We start from the raw sequence: 21,824 nt of genomic DNA on the forward strand, positions 1-21,824 counted from the left end.
TAAATATTGTAAAACATAAATACTTGGATTATTGTCACTAATTTTGATGCATCTCATTAAATATATAACTTTCAAACTCGCACAATCACTCCAAACTCGCGATTATACACGATCTTACCGATTTCACAGTTGATTCTATTGAGTTTACGCAGATAACGAGTTAACTCGGAAAGTTGGAAAACGAGTTAACTCGAGAGTTTGATAACTTGAAGCAAACATGGATCAATGACAATTTCCCAAAGGCTCACTTAATTATTTTTCGTAGATCATTAACAGTAAGAAGCCTTATAATTCAGAGGCATTATTAGATGAGACAATTTTTATTCTTGGCAAAAAAGAAAGCAAACAACATCTTCAACACTATATCGAAGGAATAGTATTACTTTTGTTGTTGAAGCTATTATATTTGCAGGCAAACAAGGAACTGGCGCAGGATAATGACACAAAGAATCACATACAATGTGACAGGAATATCAACACACTTGTTTCATATGTGAAAGAAAAGGCATGAGTAAAAAACCAAGTATTCCAAACCAAATCCAAAAGCTCCTCCTCATTGTTAGTGGTCTCAGCAAGCCTGACCACATCATAAATCAACACCCTCATCAAGACCTTTTGAACCGATCATCACATTTGAATCAATTTGTTTGTCAAACTTCTTTTTCCTCCTTGCTTCAAACTCTTGAAACCCCTCCATCTAGATCATTCATCAATCGTTCAATTGTATTGAAAATTAAACCTATGATTCTATCATTGAAAAGGTAAAAAGTACGAAACAAGATCATACCTGTTGCAATTGATCCATTGATATAGGATTACCATGCAGTGATATGTTCTGAAGAGCTTTGCAATCTTTCAATAAATTCCGAGGAGCCTGTCCGAAATGAAACCAAAGCGTCATCAAGACATTTGAAATATAAGGAAACTGGCTATAGTATAAATTTGTTACGCTTGGGCTTTCAAGAGGCAAACAAAAATATTCAAATGCGAATGAATTATAAACAAAAAAAAATGGAAAAGGTATCATTGTGTAAAAATAGTTTATTACCTACAAGATGGACAACTATGATGCCATAGTCCAAACCCACCAACGTAAATTCTAGTTAGTATGGCATATGTAATTCAAAGTCAAAACTACTATTTAGCAGCTACCGTTAAAAATTATCTGTAGAATTTAACAAGTATGGTTAAAAAAATGCTACATTTCCGAATATCAACTTGGCAATTGTTAGTCGACCACTTGATCGGCTCTAAATAGTTCTCATAATAATGAATAACTTCTCATGCATATCCGTGGGAATGAAGCTGGATATTCCTAATATTGAAGTAAACCCTTAAGCAAACCAATGCAAAAGAGAAACAGGAACAAGCCTACCTCTCATCGATTTTACACATCCTTCCAACTACATAAAAAATATTATTGTACAACATACATACATATATAAACATACATACATATATAAACACACATGTATAGTTTTGAGCGATCCTGGTCATAACCTCAATTTTAACTACCTTCATTACTGCTTAATAGTTTTGAGCCTACATTGGTAAACCTTTAATAGGGCCTTTCTCTTAATATCAACCCAGATCAAAATTGAGATTAATTCAGTGACTTGATTAGTTTCACTCAGCCATGTGCTTCACAGTCTTCCAGTTTTGTAGTGATGTGGTGGTCAGTTTGAAGCTCTCTCTACACATGTTGTTATTGCACTCTTACATACATCTGCTGCAGCTCGTTGGATCTACCTCATAAATATTTTAATGACGAAGATAAAATGGTTTGAGAGAGGACAAAATCAAAGTCCCAAGGGCAGTTTAAGGGCAATATAACTACCACACAAAGTCACCCTTTTAATAAGCAAACAACAAAAACTATTTTGTACTATATTTGTAATATAAATTTATATATTTAGTGATGTGTCAGGTCAAGAGGTTTAGTTAGATACCCACTGGTTCAACCAGTGACCTTCTAACCCAGTACCTTGATAGGGTTAATGACCTATTCAGTTATGATAACACTGCATACCATAGAAGAGTTGATTTTTTGAAACTCAAATCCTAATTCATGGCAAATGATGATTGTTATTTTTTTAATTGAGAACATTAAAAGCTAGCTATATATTCTTTCTATATGTTTTTGGTTCAAAAAGTTTATGCATATGATGCCTGCTCATATAATGTAGCCCAAAAATTAATATTGACTCATCAGTTTTTAATTAGTCTCTTTGGGTATGTATGTTAAAAACATTTTGTTAATATAAAGGTAGATATGTTACAAGTTTCATCATATGAATTCCGTTAGTTGAACTCAATAGTTAATATAATTTAGCTAAATCTTTCCTGTTGTTTTGTTAATGCTTCAAAACACATTTAAGGATAAAGAGGAAATCATTATCGGACCAAATTTTGCTTTTACAATATAGATGAATTGTCCTTAGAAGATATCCATACAATTTTAGAACATAGAAAAATTCAATTCACACTCACAAAATAAATAAACTATTATAAATGGAAACAGTAAAATGCATTTAATCAAGTCTAGAAGTCCATAACCTAGAATTCAAAATCACAAAAAACTACCTGCTTCACATTATTGTTATCCAAGCAAAGTGACTTTAAGTGAGAGAGATTGCACACGGAAGATGGAAGATCTTCTATAAGATTATCTGAAATGTTAAGAAAAAGGTTGGAATTAGCCTCATTCAAACACAACATATATACAATATTGAATATAGAGAAAAGCTAGGTATAGGGTTAACCTCCCTGGTGTTGAGAATATACATAAGATAATGTATTTATAATAAAGAGGATGGAGGCTAAGCCTAAAATATAAATGAATATGTAAAAATAACATAATTAACATAGGGACATGTTTCCCTAATTAACATAAAACACGATATATTTAACATTCCCCCTCAAACTGGTACATATAAATCATATGTACTGAGCTTGTTACAAATATAATTAATATGTAGTCCCTATAAAGACTTAGGGAAAATGTATGCTAACTGGTCATTTAAGTTTACAAACTCAGTCTTGATGTCTCCAGATACAATCTTCTCTCAAATGAAATTACAATCAGTCTCAATGTGTTTGATCCTTTTGTGAAAGACAGAATTAGAGTTGATATGAAGAACAGTTTGATTGTCACATATAAGTGTCATTTGAGTGACATCTCCAAATTGTAACTCTTTAAGCAATTGTTTAAGCCAAACAAGTTCACAAGTGGCTAAGGCCATAGATCTATATTCTACTTCTGCATTGGATCTTGCCACAACACTTTGTTTCTTACTCTTCCAAGGGATTTAGTTACCTCCAATGGAAACACAATACCCGGAAATAGTTCTTCTATTAGAACGAGACCATGCCCAATCAGCATCTAAATAGCAAACAATCTTTGTATGGTTATTGGAACCATATAACAAACCATTTCCAAGAGATCCTTTAATGTACTTTAATATATGGATGATTTCCTTCCAATGATCTTCACATGGGGAAATGAGAAAGTGGCTTACAACACCGACGACAAAGAAAATGTCACGACGAGTAACTGTAAGGTAATTTAATTTCCCAACCAATCTTCTATATTGCTCAGGATATGAAATAGGCTCCCCTGATTTGGTAGGAGTTTGGTATTAGGATCCATGGGTGTGTCAACAGACTTTGAATTCATCAACCCAGTTTCCTCCAAAATATTCAATTCATACTTTCTTTGAGATAGAACAATATCATCGTTGTATTGTGCTATCTCAATACCCAAGAAATATCAGAGTTTGTCAATATCTTTGGTCTAAAAATGGTGGCAAGGGTGTTGTTTCATCTAGGAGATGGTGGTCACTACTTGTAAGAACAATGTCATCAACATATACAATGAAATAGACACATCCAAGTGCTTGAGTGACGGTAAAAGACTAAATGATCTACCTCACTCCAAGTCATACCAAATTGTTGAACAACGCCACTAAATTTTCCAAACCAAACCCTAGGAGATTGTTTTAGACCATATAAAGATTTGCAAAGACGACACACCAAACCAAAAGACTCCCTTTGAGCAACAAATCTTGGAGGTTGCTCCATATAAATTTCTTCTTATAAATAAACAAACAAAAGTCATCTTTGCCACTGAAGAAAAAGTGTCACCATAATCCAATCCAAAAATTTGTGTAACATTTGGCCACAAGTCGAGCTTTGAGGCGATCAATAATACCATAAGGACCAAATTTGATAGCAAAAACTCACCTACAACCAACAACAAATTTTCCAAACAGTAATGGGACATGCTCCCAAGTTCCACTCTTCTGAAGAACACTTAATTCATTTAGCATGACCTAACGCCAACCAGGATGGGCTAAGGCAACACTGACAGATTTAGGAATGAACACAGAAGAAACAGACGAAAGGTGGGTATAAAAAGGTGAAGATAATCTATGGTAACACAAAGAAATATAATGTGGAGAGGGATTACGAGTACAACATAGAATTAAGAATTTTGTTATCTAAAACCAATGATGGCATACGATGAATAAGATAGCATGTAGTAAAAATAGCATCACCCCAACAATGTTGAGGAACCTACCATTAATTAAAAGAGTACTAGTTATTTCAATAAGATATCTATTTTTGTGCTTAGCCACTCCATTTTGTTGAGGTGTATAAGCACGAAGTTTGATGAAGAATGTCATGAGAAACCATAAATTGTTTAAAAGAATTTGAAAGATATTCAGGATCATTATTACTTCGCAAAGTTCGAATAGAAATACCAAACTGAGTTTTAATTTTATTATAAAATGTTTGAAAGATATTGTTAGGATATTTACCCTATTTATCATCATTATATTGTGTCAAGGGTTACCCTATTTATCATGATTATATTGTGTTTAAGGTTATCCTATTTTTCATGATTATATTGTGTCTAGAGTTACCCTAATTATCATGTACTTTTGTATCAGTTTATTCTTATAAATAGAAGATTATGAGAGGGATCAATCAAGCCCTCAAGAATTATTTTACAGTTTCAATCTCAAGTGATATAAAATAAATCAAAACGGTTTTTCATTAAAAATAACCAAGTACGTATGAAATAATCATCAATAAAAGTAACAAAATATTGAAAACTTAAATTAGACTTAACATGACTATGTTCCTAAATGTCAAAGTGAACTAAGGCAAAAGGAGACGAAGCACATTGTGAGACAGTACTAGGAAAGGAACTATGACTATGTTTCCCTAATTGAAACGACTCACACACCAAACTAGATAGATAACTTGGACAACCGGGTAACAAGTTATTGCAATTTGGCCAAACTGGAATGACCTAGATGAGCATGAAGGAAAGATGGAGACTCCATAATTGTGCCAACATGTGTAGAAGGGTGGAAATGATGAAGACCACAAGACTCACATTCAATGTCAACTAATGGATAATAAATTAAAAAGAGATCCAGGGACATAAAGAACATAATCAATGGATAAAAAAGGAATAAGGTTAACAATCCCAACACTAAGAGCTAAAACCGAGACCCAATAGCCATTGTAATAGAAGGTAAATTATCCAGAGAGGATAAAGAGGAAAACAAAGATTTGTTACAAGTAATGTGATCTATGGCTCCTGAGTCGATACCCATGGACCAATAGATGTAGATTGAGTCAGACCAACAAAAGATGTCCTGTGCGTGCAACCAAAGCAGTGGAACTAGAAGGTTGACGATCCTCACACCATTTAAGAAATTCATAGAAGAGAGAAGATTTGTCGATGGTATTAGATCAAAGAGGATTCACAATAGATGATTGTGAGGGAGGATCATTCTGAGCAACAGTAACATATAAGGAGGACGACCATGTAATGCGTAACACCTGTCAATCTTGTGGCCTAGCTTGTCACAATGGTCACACTTGTGATGATGCCCTTTTCTTAGCTTGCAAGAGCGATTACGATCATCATGTTGAGATGCTAAAGCAGAGGAATCATCGACAGAAGGTGTATCATTGATGGGTTTACTCGACACACGCAAAATGATGGAACAAGTAGAAGTAAATGTGGGTACAACAAGGAACCCAAAATTTGATCACGGACATGGGAATATTTGTCAGCAAGTCTGTGTAAAGCCAATACCATGGAAAATATTGATTGTTGCTCTATTTCTTGGGAGGAGTAGAGGTAGGAGGTCATAATTCATTAAATTCATTAAAAAGAGCATGAATTTTACCCAAATAATTAGTCATGAAGTCTTCGATGAGCAACAACATTGAAAAGATTGTGACAAACATCATAAAGACATTGAGTATCATTGTTGTATAATAATTTTGCTTGTTTCTAGACAGCAAAACATGTGTCGTAGGCATGAAACATTTGTTTTAAGGAAGAGTGAATGGTATTCTTGAGAACCATGCATATCTAAGCATCAATTCTCTTCCAACGAGAAAATTCACTAGAGCAATATCAGTCACTCTTTGAGTAAGATGATCAAGATACCCCTGACTCTCAAGCCAAAATTTAATGTCTGACACCCAAGTCGCATAATTAGTGTCATCTAACTTATTAATGGAGAATTGCACATTAACACAGTTACTATAGACTGACGGGTCAAACACACTGGTGGCAAAAGAGATATCAGAAGAGGCAGCAGAAGACGCCATGGAGAAAGAGAGAAAAAAATCTTAAAAACCCAAAGAGGTATAATTGGACCAATGAGGCCAGATCCAAAAAAGAGAATGAAGAGGCGATGTCAGCACAGGTGATCGTTGCCGAAGAGTAGTGGCAACGTGGTGCAAAACTGACAGTGGCACAGCTTTGAATGGTGCATGAGAGAGCATGGCTCCTCCGATGGTGGTGATTCTTGCAGCATGGTCGAAATGATCAAAACTGTGTGTCCACCCGATGGTGACGTGATGGCAGTGGCAGCAGCAACGATTGCAATGGCAGGTGCGATGAAAAAAAAATGCCAAAACACCCTAACCTCTAGATACCATATTGAATATAGAGAAAAACTAGGTATAGGGTTAATCTCCCTTATGTTGATAACACACATAGGTAAGCCCAAAATACAAATGAATATGTAAAAATAACATAATTAACATAGGGATATGTTTCCATAATTAACATAAAATGCAATATATCTAACATATAAAAACATAATGTAGATTGTTCTAAAGATCCAAATTATATTAACTGTTGAATATAGTGAAAAACTATATTTAGATTAATCTCCCTTGTGTAAAATACACACATAAGGTTATCTATTTATAATAGAAGAAATATGGGCTAAGCCCAAAATACAAATGAGAAATAATAACAAACTAACTAAAAGATAAAAGATATAATATATCTAACACTCCCCCTCAAGCTGGAGCATACAAATTGTATGAACTAAGCTTGGAATAGATGAACTCAGTGTTGAACTAGATGATTTGTCTTCAAGAGTGTGAGGCAAACATAGATGGACTAACAGCAGTTTGTGAAACTTCAACTTCAAAAGTGGATGAAGGAGAGCAGTGGTGGACAATGACAAGCTGCAAGGACTGATTCCCAATCAATGATGGATGAGTGACAGGATCAACAGTAGTAGCTGAAAGCTAAGAGCTACAAAACTGCAGGGACTACACTAAATCCTCATCAATGATGGATGGGTGACGGGATCAACAGTAGTAGCTGAAATCTACAAAACTGCAGGGACTACACCCATATATGTGATGTGACTTGCAGTGTCTTGGAAACGTACTCCCCTTAGTGTGAAGGACGAAAATGTGGAATATCACAGTTGCTGGACCACTAAAACAAAACAAAATATTAAGCTACAATGCTGAAACAAAGACATCAAAGATCCAAAGATACGTTGGAGGTCCAAAATTCTTTGCTGGACAACTCCCAAGTGGTGATACTTAGCCGTGTATCACAAGAAGATCGGGCTAAACTCTAGCCCAAGAAGAACTGACGCAGTTGCGTCTGTCTGAGGCGGTAGCGACTGCAGCGGCGGTTGACTACTATAAATCTGTAGGGACTAAATTGCCATCACTAACTGATGGGGCCTGTAGTGGCTGGAAGCGACAAAACTACAAGGACTGCCATTACTAACTGACGAGGTGATGGGGGCCTACAGTGGTTGGAAGCATACGGTGCCTGGACAGCTGCAAACGGCGCGGGACAGCGGCAAACGGCGCGGGACAGCGCAAACGGCGCGGGACAGCGCAAACGGCGCGGGACAGCGCATCAGCAGCTGAGACGAAGCACACAACGCAGAAGCGGCATCAGCAACTGAGACGAAGCACACAACGCAGAAAGGAAGGTCCGACGATGCGGAACGTGCGGCGAGATGAAGATGCTTTGAAAACAGACGAAGATGGCAGCAATGGCTGCTCTGGAAGGTCTGAACAGAGAGAGGGAGGTCCGGCGAGACAACCGGCAGCGTCGCGGTTTGATGCCGATGCTGGGAAGGCGGCGCGTGACAAACACGCACCCGAGATCTAACGGAGAAGAAGCGGCGCGTGGCGGAGCGTGGGAAAGAGTCAGACGCCGGCACCGGTGGGGTTGGTCGTCGCGTGAAGAGGCGAACCAGATCTAGTGGTCGCCGGACGGAACTGTGACGGTGGCCAGCGACAAGGCGGCGGCGGACTGGCCAGAAAGAAGCGCTGCGTGGCGGCGTGTGACTGAGAGGTGGCTCTCGAAACCGGCGTGGTTGGTCGTCGCTCGAAGAGACGGTCCAGATCCGCAGGTCACCCGTCGAAATTGTGACAGTGGTCGGCGGTGGCGGCGGCAACGGTGGCCGGAGTTAGCAGCGACGGCAGAGGAAAGTGGCGACGACAGCAGTGGCACACTGGGTCTGGACTGGTGCTGACTGTGGCACAGATTTAAGAAGAAAAAATGGACTACCCAATGAGATTTTAGGGGCTGCCGGCGGCCATGGCGGCCGGCCGCCGGCAGACAAGAGACCCTGGAAGAAGATCAGAGAACCTGCTCTGATACCATGTTGAATATAGTGAAAAACTATATTTAGATTAATCTCCCTTGTGTAAAATACACACATAAGGTTATCTATTTATAATAGAAGAAATATGGGCTAAGCCCAAAATACAAATGAGAAATAATAACAAACTAACTAAAAGATAAAAGATATAATATATCTAACATTAACAAAGAATTTTATGATATATTACCAACATGAAATATTAGCATGTTTCGAAATTATAACCACACATAACCTGAAAATTACTATTGATTTAGTTATACTACACATGTTTGGATTAACTTATTTTGGAGTCATGAGATGGGGGTTGACTAACTCTTAAGAGATATTTAAAAAAGTAATCATTCTTGAAAATAACTAAAACAAACATAAACAAACTATAAAGCACAACGACTCCAAACACTTCAACTTCAAAATAAGAGGTTAAATAAGAGAAATAACCTGAAATATCAAGAAAACATGAAAAGCAATCTAGTTCAGCAAATCTTAAAACAAAAACTTCCATTGAAGAGATCATGAAGGCAGATCCTCTTTGGGCTAAAAACAAAAAATTCTAGCTTAGGAAACACATGAAAAAGAACAAGTAAGGAAAACACACGCACAAGCCAATATGCAAACATATCCATTACAATGTCCAGGAAATGCATACATGAACAATTTGTTTCTACATAAAACATACCATTTGCTTGTAACTCTTCCAAAGAGGAGCAACTGCCAACAGATTCCGGAAGGGACTGTAACTTGTTATTTGACACATTCAAAAGCACCAACTACAATATTAAACAATGTATTAGCCTCTAATGTTAAAATAAGGTAAGCATTTCATATTAAAGTCTGCCAAACCATACTTTGAGTTCTTTTCTTTGAGTGCATAATTATACCAAGCTCTGTGCAAATCAAAATCACAAGTCTATCTAGCATAAATTCTGCATTGGAATAGACTACAATATGTGTGTCTGGATCAGAGTTCTTAAATTCTAGAAGTCTTAATTAAATATTATTCAAGGTTCAGAAGTTAAGCTGATTTCAAGAGAAAAAAAATTATATTTATTCACTTGAAGAGTTGACAAATAGACAAGAACATACTTCGGATGGCACAATAAAATATAATTTTTTTTCATTATGACAAATAACATTGTTTCTTACATGTATACATGTATGAAGTCGAGACAACTACCTTTTTGAAATGTCTACACTCAAAGGATAATTGCAAATTTTCAAAATTGAATGATCATGAAGCAAATAATCATATCTAGGTATAAATGCATTAAGCACGTGGAAAAGAAGAAAACATAAAAAGTTGAATGATATTTAGGTTACGAGATGTATTACATTTCTCAAACTTCCAATAGTCATTGGCAAGGATGCTAATAAATTCCTTGAGACAGATAAGCGTTCAAGCCTTACTAACTGGTCCACTAGAGAAAAAATACATTGAATTAATACAAAAAACAAAGAAATAAATAACGATATTTACTTTAAATAGTTACTTAAAGATTACATTCATCAGGTAAGGAAGTAATTCGATTTCCATCCAGATTCAACAGTTTCAAAGATTGGAGTTTGCCTAAACTCACTGGCAGTCTCTCAATTAAGTTCTCCGCTAATACCTGTGATGTCAATGCAACTTCAATTAAAATGGTATTTTAATCAATCTTTTCTATTATATAACTCTACCTATTTTTAAAACATTAAAGAAGTGGCTACCCAAATACTACTATGGTAAAAATAAATGAAAGATAGCAGAGTCCTAACATAGTCAAAAGAAAATGAGTTTCAAAGTGAAAGAAAAAAATTAAAATTTAATAATTAAATAGTAACCGTACTTGCAAAGGGAAATAAAAAAAATGACAGGGTTCAATGCAGAGTTGTGGAAATGAAGACAAACTTCAGTCTGACTTGGTTCTAATAATTTTTATTTGTCCCTTTAGTTTATAAGTCCAATAAGTGGTGTAAAACAAGCACATATGCAACTTGTTAAGGTTCTACCAATTAGAAAGTCAAGAGATAATTATAGTGTTTAGTTTTTACTAGGTTTTGTAATTAAGAAATGACAAGAAATAGTGTGTGTGTGTGTGTATGTGTATATATATATATATATATATATATATATATATATATATATATATATATTATAATCAACCATGATTTATAACTATCCATTATGTTTGAACACATCATTTGGCAGTACGTTGCTAAAGCCTGAAAAAAAAAACGAATTGGTAATACCAGTATTGAGAAAAGAAGGCCACAAAATATCATGTCAAATTCTCTTACAACCTATTTAATTTACTGACCCTATTAATTTATTTAAAAACGACAGAAAAATCCATAAAAAATATCTTAGTCCAAAAACGTTTATAGTAAATGCTCAACAGAAGCTACCATCGCATCTGGCATAGCTGCATAAAGTAATAGTTGGTTCTTACCATGCGTTGTATATTAATTAACTTGTTGATTTCCATAGGAATGTCAACTGCAGAGGAAAAAATGAATTGTTAACAACAAAGTAATAATCCTTTTAGAGAGAAAACACACTTTTGTTACATGTCAAAATTACCATATACTTAGAGGAATGACATCTTAACCAAAATGTAAGGTAAATATAATAGAAGAATGGAAAACCACTTATCTATTCGATTATGCGTCAAGTCAAGAGTGCGAACAGATGTGTCTAACTTAATAATTTCATCTGGAAATGTCTGTTTGCAAAGGCTCCATTGTAAGTAAACGTGTTCTGAAAAAACACACAAGAGCAAGCATACAAATACAAATACACAAAAAGAGATAAAGTAAATTGTCCACACAAATTTTCAATAAAAGCAACAGACCTCTGTCAAATGTTTTGACGAGTCTCGCAAGTATCACCAACAGTATAACATCACTTTTCCGAAAATCAATTCATACCAAAAAAACGCCTCAAATAGCTTCACAATGTAAACAATACAATTCAAACAACAACTAAACAGATTATCTAATCAAAGTTTCCAAACTGACACTACCAAACCAGTACACACAAAAAGCTCATAAAACTTAAACATTCATCGTTTCAAATTTCAATGTACCAAGCTTAAACAACACAGTAAAAAGAAGAAAATATCATAAACAGTGACGTAAGTGTCATTAACTTTAGACGTCAACAGTAGAGGCTTTGCCAACAGCATAACATTATCATCATTTCAAGGTTTCAAATGTAACACAGCATGCACCCATGATCTCAACTAACAAAGAAATAAATAAAAACAAGAAAAAAAAAAGTACAATTGGGAAAAATCAATTAGACACGATAAAGAGAGAATTGATTGCCTTTAATTTGGAATCGCGCAAAGCAACAATTCCAGTGGCTCGCCAACGTGCGATCCTGTTGGCTTTGGTATCACCGTTTTTGCTCAAGAAACAACCCATTTTTTAGGTTAGCAATGGAGAACGATTCGTTGTTTGAGTTTGTAGAAATTGATGGAGGTTTCTGCGAGGGTGAGACACTATACTAACAATTCTTCGCGATTTGTTGTCCCACCCACCTCTGTTGTGTCTGGGTGGTGTTCGATTGGGTCTTCGCTCACAAATGACGTGATGTTATTTTCTTATACTATTTTCTTTTTCATTTTTTTTTTCTTTTTCTTGTGTTTGAGGAGTTCAGCCTGTTAAGATATTAAAAGTAATTTAAACCTAAATCACTCGGAGGATCCATTCGGTTGGCCTTTGCAGGATGATCAGTTAAGTTGTTGGTATCTTTTACGTTTAGTTGCTATACACTCGTACACTTAAATTTAACCAGTAAAACAACAGTTAATTCTCACAATATTTTTTAAACAGTTGAATACTAACCTACCTACAAATAATACATAGTTATGAGTATCTTACATATTTTATTATGAACTTATGATAAAATCTTATATGTAGGTCTCATGTTTTACTATTATAATTGTATCTCAGTTTTTAGCGGACAAATAGTGGTTTGTGGATGCCAATCACGTGATTATAGCTTTAATGGTACTCTCAGTTGATTTTCTTTTCCTTATATATATTAACATATTATAATCAATGAAATATCTGCATATAATTTGACATGTTATAAGAGTCAAATTTATGATATCTCGTTCTCTCATAACATAGCTACATATAACATAGCTACATAGTTGAAATGACAGAGGAACGTGAGAATATTGAAATCGAGGAAGTGAAAGAAACATTCTCGTCCTACGATTTTAGTGTCAATGATAATCATGAAAATGTGATTACATTAGGTGCAACTAAAAGGAGAAAACTATGAGGAATGGGCTAAGGCAGTGAAGATCTTTTTGCGAGCTCGAAGAAAATGAGGTTTCATAGATGAGACTCATACGAAACCGAAAATAGACGCATACAAGATGGAAGATTGGTGGACAATTTAATGGAAGCTTGTGTCTTGGATACTAAACACCATTGAACCTAATTTGTGTTCCACTATTGCCTACATAGAAAACGCAAAGGACATATAGGATGACATAAAGGAACGATTATCGATTGTGAATGGACCAAGAATCCAACAACTAAAGTCAAAATTGACAGAATGTAAACAACAAGGAATGACAATGGTTTCCTATTATGGGAAGCTAAAAATATTGTGGGATGAACTGGAAAATTATGAGCAAATACCACAGTGTACAAGTGGTGGATGCAAGTGTAATATTGTTACCAAACTTGAGAAACGAAGAGAAGAAGAAAGTGTCCATCAATTATTGATGGAGCTAGATCATGAAAGCTATAAAACAACACGGTCAAATGTTTTGGCACCAAATCCATTACCCTCATTAAATCGGGTATATGTCACCATGGTGCAAGAAGAAAGGGTGAGAACAATCACTAGGTCCAAAGGAAAGCAAGGAATGATCATGGGACTGGCTGTGAAAACAGATACTAAAAGCAAGTTGCGCAAAAAGCAAAAGAAAAAGAAGTTATATGCACACATTGTGGAAGGATTGGACATGACAAGGACAATTGCTTCGAGATCATTGGTTATCCAAATTGGTGGGGAGAAAGGCCACAAAATGAAAACAAAAGTGGCAGAAGAAATCAACAAAGGACATGGTTCTTCTAAGGAAGAGAAGGAACACCTCGTGTTAATATGGCACATACCAGTACATGTAGTAGTGACATGAAGCCAAACACCAGAAATCTAGAAGTAGCGAGATTGAGTATTGAGTAGTGGCAAATCTTGGCAGCCATGTTGAATTCTCACAAGGCAAATGCGAGTGAAAGGATGATCGGTAAGAAACCATGTGACTTGTGGATTATTGACAGTGGTGTCTCTAACCATATGACAGGAACACTATATAACTTGTGGGAGAGTCGAACTTTGAAAAATGCCCTATGGGACTGTCAAATGGTGAATTAGTGATGGCAAACAAAGAAGGATCGATTTTCCTTGATGGAGGATTAAAGCTTGAAAATGTTCTATATGTTTTGAAGTTAAATTGCAATTGATTTCAATATCACAATTGATAGATGAATCAAAATGTATAGTGCATTTTACGGATAGGTTTTGTGCAATGCAAGACCACATTTCGAGGACTAATTGGAGCATGTGAACGGAAAAATGGATTATATTGGTTTTGTGGTGCGAGTAACGTAAAGGCTTATCAGATCAACACAAAAAGTTAACTTGAGATTTTATACAAAAGAATGACACATCATGCCTACCAAATTTTTGAAAAGGTTCTTAATATGTTCAATGGGCATAGTGATAAGGATAAAAATAGAATGTGTGAAGTGTGTGAGAGATCGAAGCAAAGTGGGATTAAATTTTTTTTAAGTGATTATCAAGTGCCTATCATTTTTTATTTAATACATTGTGATTTATGGGATCCATACAAAACTCAATCGTTTTGTGGTGTGTCTTACTTTCTAATCATGGTTGATGATTGTTCTCGAGATGTGTGAATATACCTATTGAGCAATAAGAAAGTTGTGTCATAGACTTTAATGAATTTCATCGCTTTAATAGAACGATAATACACGAAACAAGTCAAAACGATACAAGTACGTGGCCTCCAGGATTCTTGGTGTCTCAGATTGGTATGGTGTGTCGTCTCCACAAGTTCATTTATGACCTTCGTCAAGCTCCTTAGTGTTGGTTTGCTAAACTCTCAAATGCTCTCGATCAATACGTGTTCCAACACTCTCAATCAAATCACTCCTTGTTCATTTTCAAAAAAAAAAAATTGTACAACTAGTCGTGTTAGTTTATGTGGACAATGTTGTCATTATTAGTATTCATAAAGTTGCCATTACAAAATTCAAAGGTTATCTTCATCCCTAAATTTATCCAAAAAAATTGATTTCTCATTTAAAATGAGAAGAGGTTGGATGAGGGTTTATGGCCCAAAAGTCAAAAATAATTTTGTTTGTTTGAAGTATTTTTGCTTACTATTTTTTATAAAATTAAACATTTTTTAAAATTACATAAATTTGACATATTTAATTAAAGTTATCATTTTTGGATGGTAAGATGTTAATACATTTCTTAAATATAATTGACTATTGAATTTAAAATTCGATTTTAATTGACATTAACTTTATAATTTTTCAGAATAAACTACATTAATAATTTCAAAATCAGTATTTTAATTTTAATTCTTATTTTTTGTTTTGATATCCCATCGCCATTTAAGTTACAATACTAATTAATATTATCTAAACGTTTTCCTATCTTAGGAAAAAAATTCAAATGAACTAATATAAGAAAATAACTTTGATTTTGTTAATTAAAAAATAATTATTACATACATCAATAAAAAAAATTGTAAAAAACTCAATTGAAAAAATATAGTTTACACATTATTTAAAAGTAATATCCCAACTTGATTTCCTATAAGTCTTGACTCATAATCCTAACAAGCAAGAGGGAGCATATCATTTGCTCATTGGAGTTTAGTTCGTTCTAAGAATTAGAAGGCTACACTTTGGTAAATTATTTCCTTGATTCTACCATCTTAATATTATCTTATTGTCATTTTTACTAGACTGAACAATTTTGCAAAGGTTAAGCCTTAAAAAAAAATTGAGAATTGTGATAAAATAATGGGCTAAATGCTTTATGTTATTATAAGCTCATTCATTAAAATTCTTTTTACCGAATCGAATATAATTTGTAAAAACTTCTTCTAACAAGTTGAGATGTCTCATGTCTACATCTTCTTAAAGACGAACTCAAAATGTATTTGCAAAAGATATTTTTGATGTTGTTCAAATCAATCCAATACATCAAATAATAATAAATATTGTAATTAATTTATATTGGTCTACATAATTAATTATTTTGATTAACTTTGTTTAATAATTTTTTAATATATTTTAACCATTATCTTAATTTAATTTGACAATGTGAGGAGAGCGTGAACCTAAGATAAGAGAAACATAACATCAATGAGAGAAACAAAGATAAACTAAAAAAGAGAGCGTTGAAAATATTTGTGAAGAGGACGCTTGAAAATGAAAAGAACGTGAAGGGAGGAAGAAATTAGAGATTTTCATATTTTATGATAGGTGGTTTACTATCTGTCATAATAAGTTTTGAACTTTATTACAAAAATGTCACCGCGTCCAATTTATTATGATAGGTAGTGAATTAACCGTCGTGATAAGACCTATTATGACATGTTTTCTTACATCTACTATAATAAATTTTGAACATAATTTCAATTTTCAACACGTCCACCTAGGTCTCTCAAAGTACGTCATAATAACCTTTACTTTATTACGAAAATACCATGAGTCAGCTTATTATAATAGGTAGTAGTCATGATGGAAGAACGGCTCCGATAAGTGACCGAAGGTGCGATGCAACACCTTCGAAGCTTCCTCCGACGAGTAATAAGCAGCAGAATGATGAAAATGATGACGAGAACTCGAGAAAACCCTAGGAAACAATAAACACTCCAAAAACGGAGAGGATTCAACTCGAAGAACCCTAAAACCCTAGGTTGATGGAGAAACCCTAAAATGAACTGATTAATCGGTTCAAAATGAAGATTGATCGGTGGAAATCGAAGATCAAGCGGTGGAAATCGAAGATCAATCGGTGGAAATCGAAGATCAATTGGTGAAAAGGTGTTTTAAACGATAGAAATAAAAATCAATCGGTGAAAAATGAAGAACACACGGTGGAACGGGTTTTAATCAGTAGAAAAGTGGTTTAATTAGAGGAAAATGATGAAAAGATGAGGTGGAGAGGGAAACAAGGGTTCAGAGCAGTACCTTCACGAGAGAGAAAGACTTGGCTCGCATGAGAGAAATAAAATGGAGATGTGGTTTTGTGAAGTAAAGACGCGAGTGAGAGATTTGAGGTTGAAGGAATTAGCTCGGGAATGAAGAAGATATGGTTTCTGAAATATGAAAAGTGAATGTGGTTGAATGAGCAACAATGTGTAAAAGGATGTGGTGAGGCGTTGATGACGCGTTCACAAGGTAGAAATGGCTCTGTTGACGTACATGCCACAAAGCTAAAGCGAAGTGGTGGAGAAGCTACGTTATGGAGGGGAGAGAAATAAGGTGAAGCACCGTGGAAATCAAGGAAAAGGAAAATGGAGGTATTATGCATGGAAGGTGGCTAGAGGAAGTCTTTGGACTCTTTAGCATGACTTTCAAGAGAGAATAGTTTCTGATTCAGAAAACTTAATTCTCATTATTCTCAAAAGTGCCAAAATACAAGAGAGGAACTGAGTATTTATAATAATTCATGCTCATTGCAAGCATATACACGTATACAATAAAATGTAAAAATACAAAAAAGAGACACTGATAAAAATACGTTAGACAGGATTCCATCAAGTCATCTATCATAATAAGTCGTTATAAAACATTTTTTTCCACTTGTCATGTAAGCCAAAATGATCTTAAATCAAGTGGTCGAGATTATCTCTATCTCATGTGATATAATAGTCATTAATTGAATGAAAAAACAATTTTTTATTAAATTTTGGCTTATTTTGTTGCATGTATCTTGTTCGTTTTTATTGTTAATTTCAATTCATAGTTTTGTTTCTTTCTTGTATCCAGTTCTTAATTTAATAATATTAATCGAGAAAATTTTAATTAATAAATAATTGTAATAATAAAAATAATAATTTTTACTTACCAATAAAATATCTTAAAATTTGACAAAAAAAGAAGTAATATTAATAGAAAAATATATATTAATATTAGGTAAAAGAAATGTATAAATTAAAGAAAAGGTATTTTAAATGTATGAAAAAATAATCGTTAATTAATGTTAACTAAAAAACTTAAAATATGATAGATTTTATTATGAATTTTTTTTACAGCATTTATCAATAACATATTAGAGTAATATTTTCCTAGATGACCTGTCTTGAGGAAGATCTCTTCAATTGTTTCGGAATATATGTCTTCATTAAAATATTAGAGATTATTTAATATGTTTCTCCTAAATTTAGGATTTCATACATATATATCTTCATTTATCTTCACTAATTTGAAGCAGAGAATATTCATGACTTTTGCCGTGACACGACATTTGAATGGAATGAATTCTCTAAAGTTTTCTTCTAAATCACCAACTTTTCACTAGTTGTCCTTCAAATCTCATTCTTCCTCGATAGATGTAATTTAAAATATAACTTTATGTAATTTAAAATATAACTTTAAAATTATAAGAATTATTTTAAAGTTATTAAAATTAATTTTTATCTTCTCACTTCGAAAGGCCTTTTAGTATTTTATTAAAGTTTATAAAATAAAGATAGTTTTACTTCTCTTAGAAAGGATTTTTTCTAAAATGATACAACAATAGTTACATCTTTTAAAAATATAGAAAAACAGTGAAAGAAACTTTCTAACCCGTAATTTCTGTATCATTAAAAAATCATCTAAAAAAAATAAGAGAAAAGAAAATATTGATTAAAATTTTTTGTAATAAATCTATTAAATTTTTTTTCTTCATTATTATGTATATAAGAATATTGTGAAAATCATTAGATTCAAGATTTTATATATTTTCATTTAATTAAAATTATAGAATTTTTTTACCACTGAAATCATATGCTACTGGATTTTATGATATTCCATAAGAGTAGTGTTTTTTGTTTTCGAAATTTAATTGCATGTGAATTGTGATATGCAATATTTTAATAAGGATGGCATATATTTTGACTGTGCATTGAATTAAAGTTTTCATAATTAAACTTGGCACAATTGGGTCGACATACAAAATTCTCCTTATGGCATTCAACGATGAAATTGGATTTTTGGGTACACAACCAGAAAGTACACCCTATGCAAAACACAAATCCTAGAATCTATAAATACTCACAGAGACAAAACATAAACTTCCATTTTCATATATAAAAAAAGAAAAGAAAAAAAAGAAAAGGATATTAGTAGGTAACAGGAAGCACGAAAAGAAGAGGAGAGTCCATGATATTATATATATACATACATATATATATATATATATATATATATATATATATATATATATATATATATATACATATATTGCTGTTACGAGTGTTTTGAAGATAATTAATTTGGAATTCATTTTAGCATGTATGGACAGTGTGTACTATGATGTAGTCTAATTTCAAAGTGAAGCTGTATTATGACAATTAATCTTAATATAAAGGATGTTAGATTATAAATATATTAACTAGTTTATAGGTTAATTGAAAGTTATTGTTATAAAGTTTTTATGGATTATCCAAAAGAGAAGCATTACTTATAATTAGTGATATTAAAGTGAAACTTATGATATACTTAGTAAATATGTGTGTATATTTAACAATAACATACACATAAACTTAAGTATAATTATAGATTGTATGGATTTTGTCAATTTAAGCATCACCTAAAGGTGAACTTAAATGAATGACTTATATGATAACTTATCAGTTTAAGTGTCATCAAAATGTGAACTTAATGCATGACTAGTGTATTTTTTTTTGAATCCATTAATTTTATCAAAATATTAATGTATGAGCTTGTATATTGTTTCTAGCTTCCATGAATTTATTAGGTTTGAGCAATAATGTGGTCGAGTTTAATGGGCTAAATTATGTTGATTGGTCAGAACAAATTCAGTTGCAACTGATGTGTTAGACTTGGATGTGAGTATTATTATGGATGAAATGCTCATAGCCATTTCGGAGACCAGTACAAGTGATGAGAAGTCTCTTTAAGAGGCTTGACATAGGTGTAATAGGTTGTCCCTAAGCTTGATACGCATGCCCATGACAGAGAATGTAAAACCTTTTATGCCTAAAACACAAAACACAAAGAAATTTATAAAAATGATCAAGGAGTACTCACAATCAGACATAACTGACAAGTCTATTGTGAGAACTCTTATGAATGAGTTGACAACTAAAAAGCTTGACTGGTCACAACCCATTCATGACAATGTAATTGGACGACAAGGTTGAAGTCAGTGTTAATGAGTCTTATCTAGTATAGTCTACCATGAGCTCTCTTCCTCCTGAATTTGGCCGGTTCTAGGGGAATTATAACACTCTTAAAGATAAATGGAGCTTTCAAGAAATCAAGGTCATGTTGATACAAGAGGAGGGGAGGTTGAAGAAAATGAAAGATCATTCTATCCATCTCATAACTCATGAAGGTGCTAGTTTCAGTAAAGCCAAATCATGAAACAAGAACAAGAAGAGGAAAACCCCAATGAAAATGTATAATGGTAGTATTCAGAAGGACCATAAATGTTTTTTTGCAAGAAAATAGGTCACTTCAAGAAAGATTGTCCAAAAAGAAAATATTGGTTCGAAAAGAAAGGTACTTTTTATGTTTATGTAAGTTTTGAATCAAATCTTATTGAAGTACCTAATAATACCTGGTGGTTGGATTTTGGAGCTACCACTTATGTTTATAATTTTATGCCCGAATTCCTTTCAATCCAACCCATAAAGGAAGTGACAAGTATTTATATATGGGGAACAAAATGAAGAAACATATAGAAGGAATTAAGACTTACAAATTGATTATAGACAATGGTTATTGTCTGGATCTTGAAAAATGTCTGTATGTTCCTAGTTGTGCTAGAAATGTAATTTCTTTTGCAAAGTTTGATAATTTGGGTTTTAATTTTAGGATTCGAAACAATATTTTTAATTTGTATAAACTTTCGTACTATTATGGTTCCGAAACTTTATTGGATAGTTTATATCGTTTAAATCTTATGTTAATTTTTCTGAATCCATGTTTAATGTTGAACATGTTATTGGCAGTAAATGTAGTGCAAGAAATGAATGTTATGTTTTCTTATGGCATAAAAGATTGAGTCACATATTCAAAGAAAAGATGTTGAGGTTGGTGAAAAATAAAATTTTACCTCAATTGAATTTTAAAGACTCTGATGTATGGATTGATTGTATTAAGGGTATAAAAGAAACACATTAAAGAATCCCGCCACAAGAAGCAGTCAACTTATTGAGTTAATATGCATCAATATTTGTGGTCCTTTTGACAGTAAATCCTCGGGTGGTGAAAAATATTTTATCTCTTTTATTTATGACTTCTCACGTTATTATCTATATATATATATATATACTGCATGTCTTCTTCTTTAAAAATGACAAGTACTATGTTAAACACATAGATTTGAAGTACTTGTCGGTCAAAAAGAAATGCAAAAACATAGAGTGTTGATTGAATATGTTGGTACTGATTTGATGATAGTAGATGTGTTAAATAAAGGACTAGTGCCAAAAACTTTTATTGGCCATATTGAAAGTATGAGTATTGTGGATAAGTCAACTTTAACATGATGATGTTATCTATCTATATGAAAATGTGTAGTTATATGCTTGTACTGCCATGACACTTGTGAATTCAATTAAAGTTATGTTTTTATAT

At 33.3% G+C, this 21,824-nt stretch overlaps 1 protein-coding gene and 1 pseudogene across 1 annotated transcript; one reads left to right on the forward strand and one right to left on the reverse strand.

The window, feature by feature from the left end:
• Nucleotides 1–291: 291 nt before the first annotated feature.
• Nucleotides 292–12,672, reverse strand: LOC124848163 (Leucine-rich repeat (LRR) family protein). The gene is made up of 9 exons (XM_088106117.1): nucleotides 12,270–12,672; nucleotides 11,596–11,665; nucleotides 11,393–11,439; nucleotides 10,465–10,573; nucleotides 10,296–10,381; nucleotides 9,643–9,733; nucleotides 2,584–2,669; nucleotides 788–874; nucleotides 292–697 (listed from the first exon to the last, which is right to left on the reverse strand). The coding sequence occupies exons 1-9, from the start codon at nucleotides 12,366–12,368 to the stop codon at nucleotides 587–589; spliced, it is 786 nt and encodes a 261-aa protein (XP_087962243.1). The 5' UTR covers nucleotides 12,369–12,672; the 3' UTR covers nucleotides 292–586.
• Nucleotides 12,673–13,107: 435 nt separating this feature from the next.
• On the forward strand, nucleotides 13,108–14,104 carry LOC148203412 (uncharacterized; annotated as a pseudogene).
• The last annotated feature ends 7,720 nt before the right edge of the window (nucleotides 14,105–21,824 follow it).

This window comes from Vigna umbellata, chromosome 2 (assembly GCF_029865625.1).
Source record: "Vigna umbellata cultivar VRB3 chromosome 2, Vumbellata_1.0, whole genome shotgun sequence".
Classification (NCBI taxonomy): domain Eukaryota; kingdom Viridiplantae; phylum Streptophyta; class Magnoliopsida; order Fabales; family Fabaceae; genus Vigna; species Vigna umbellata.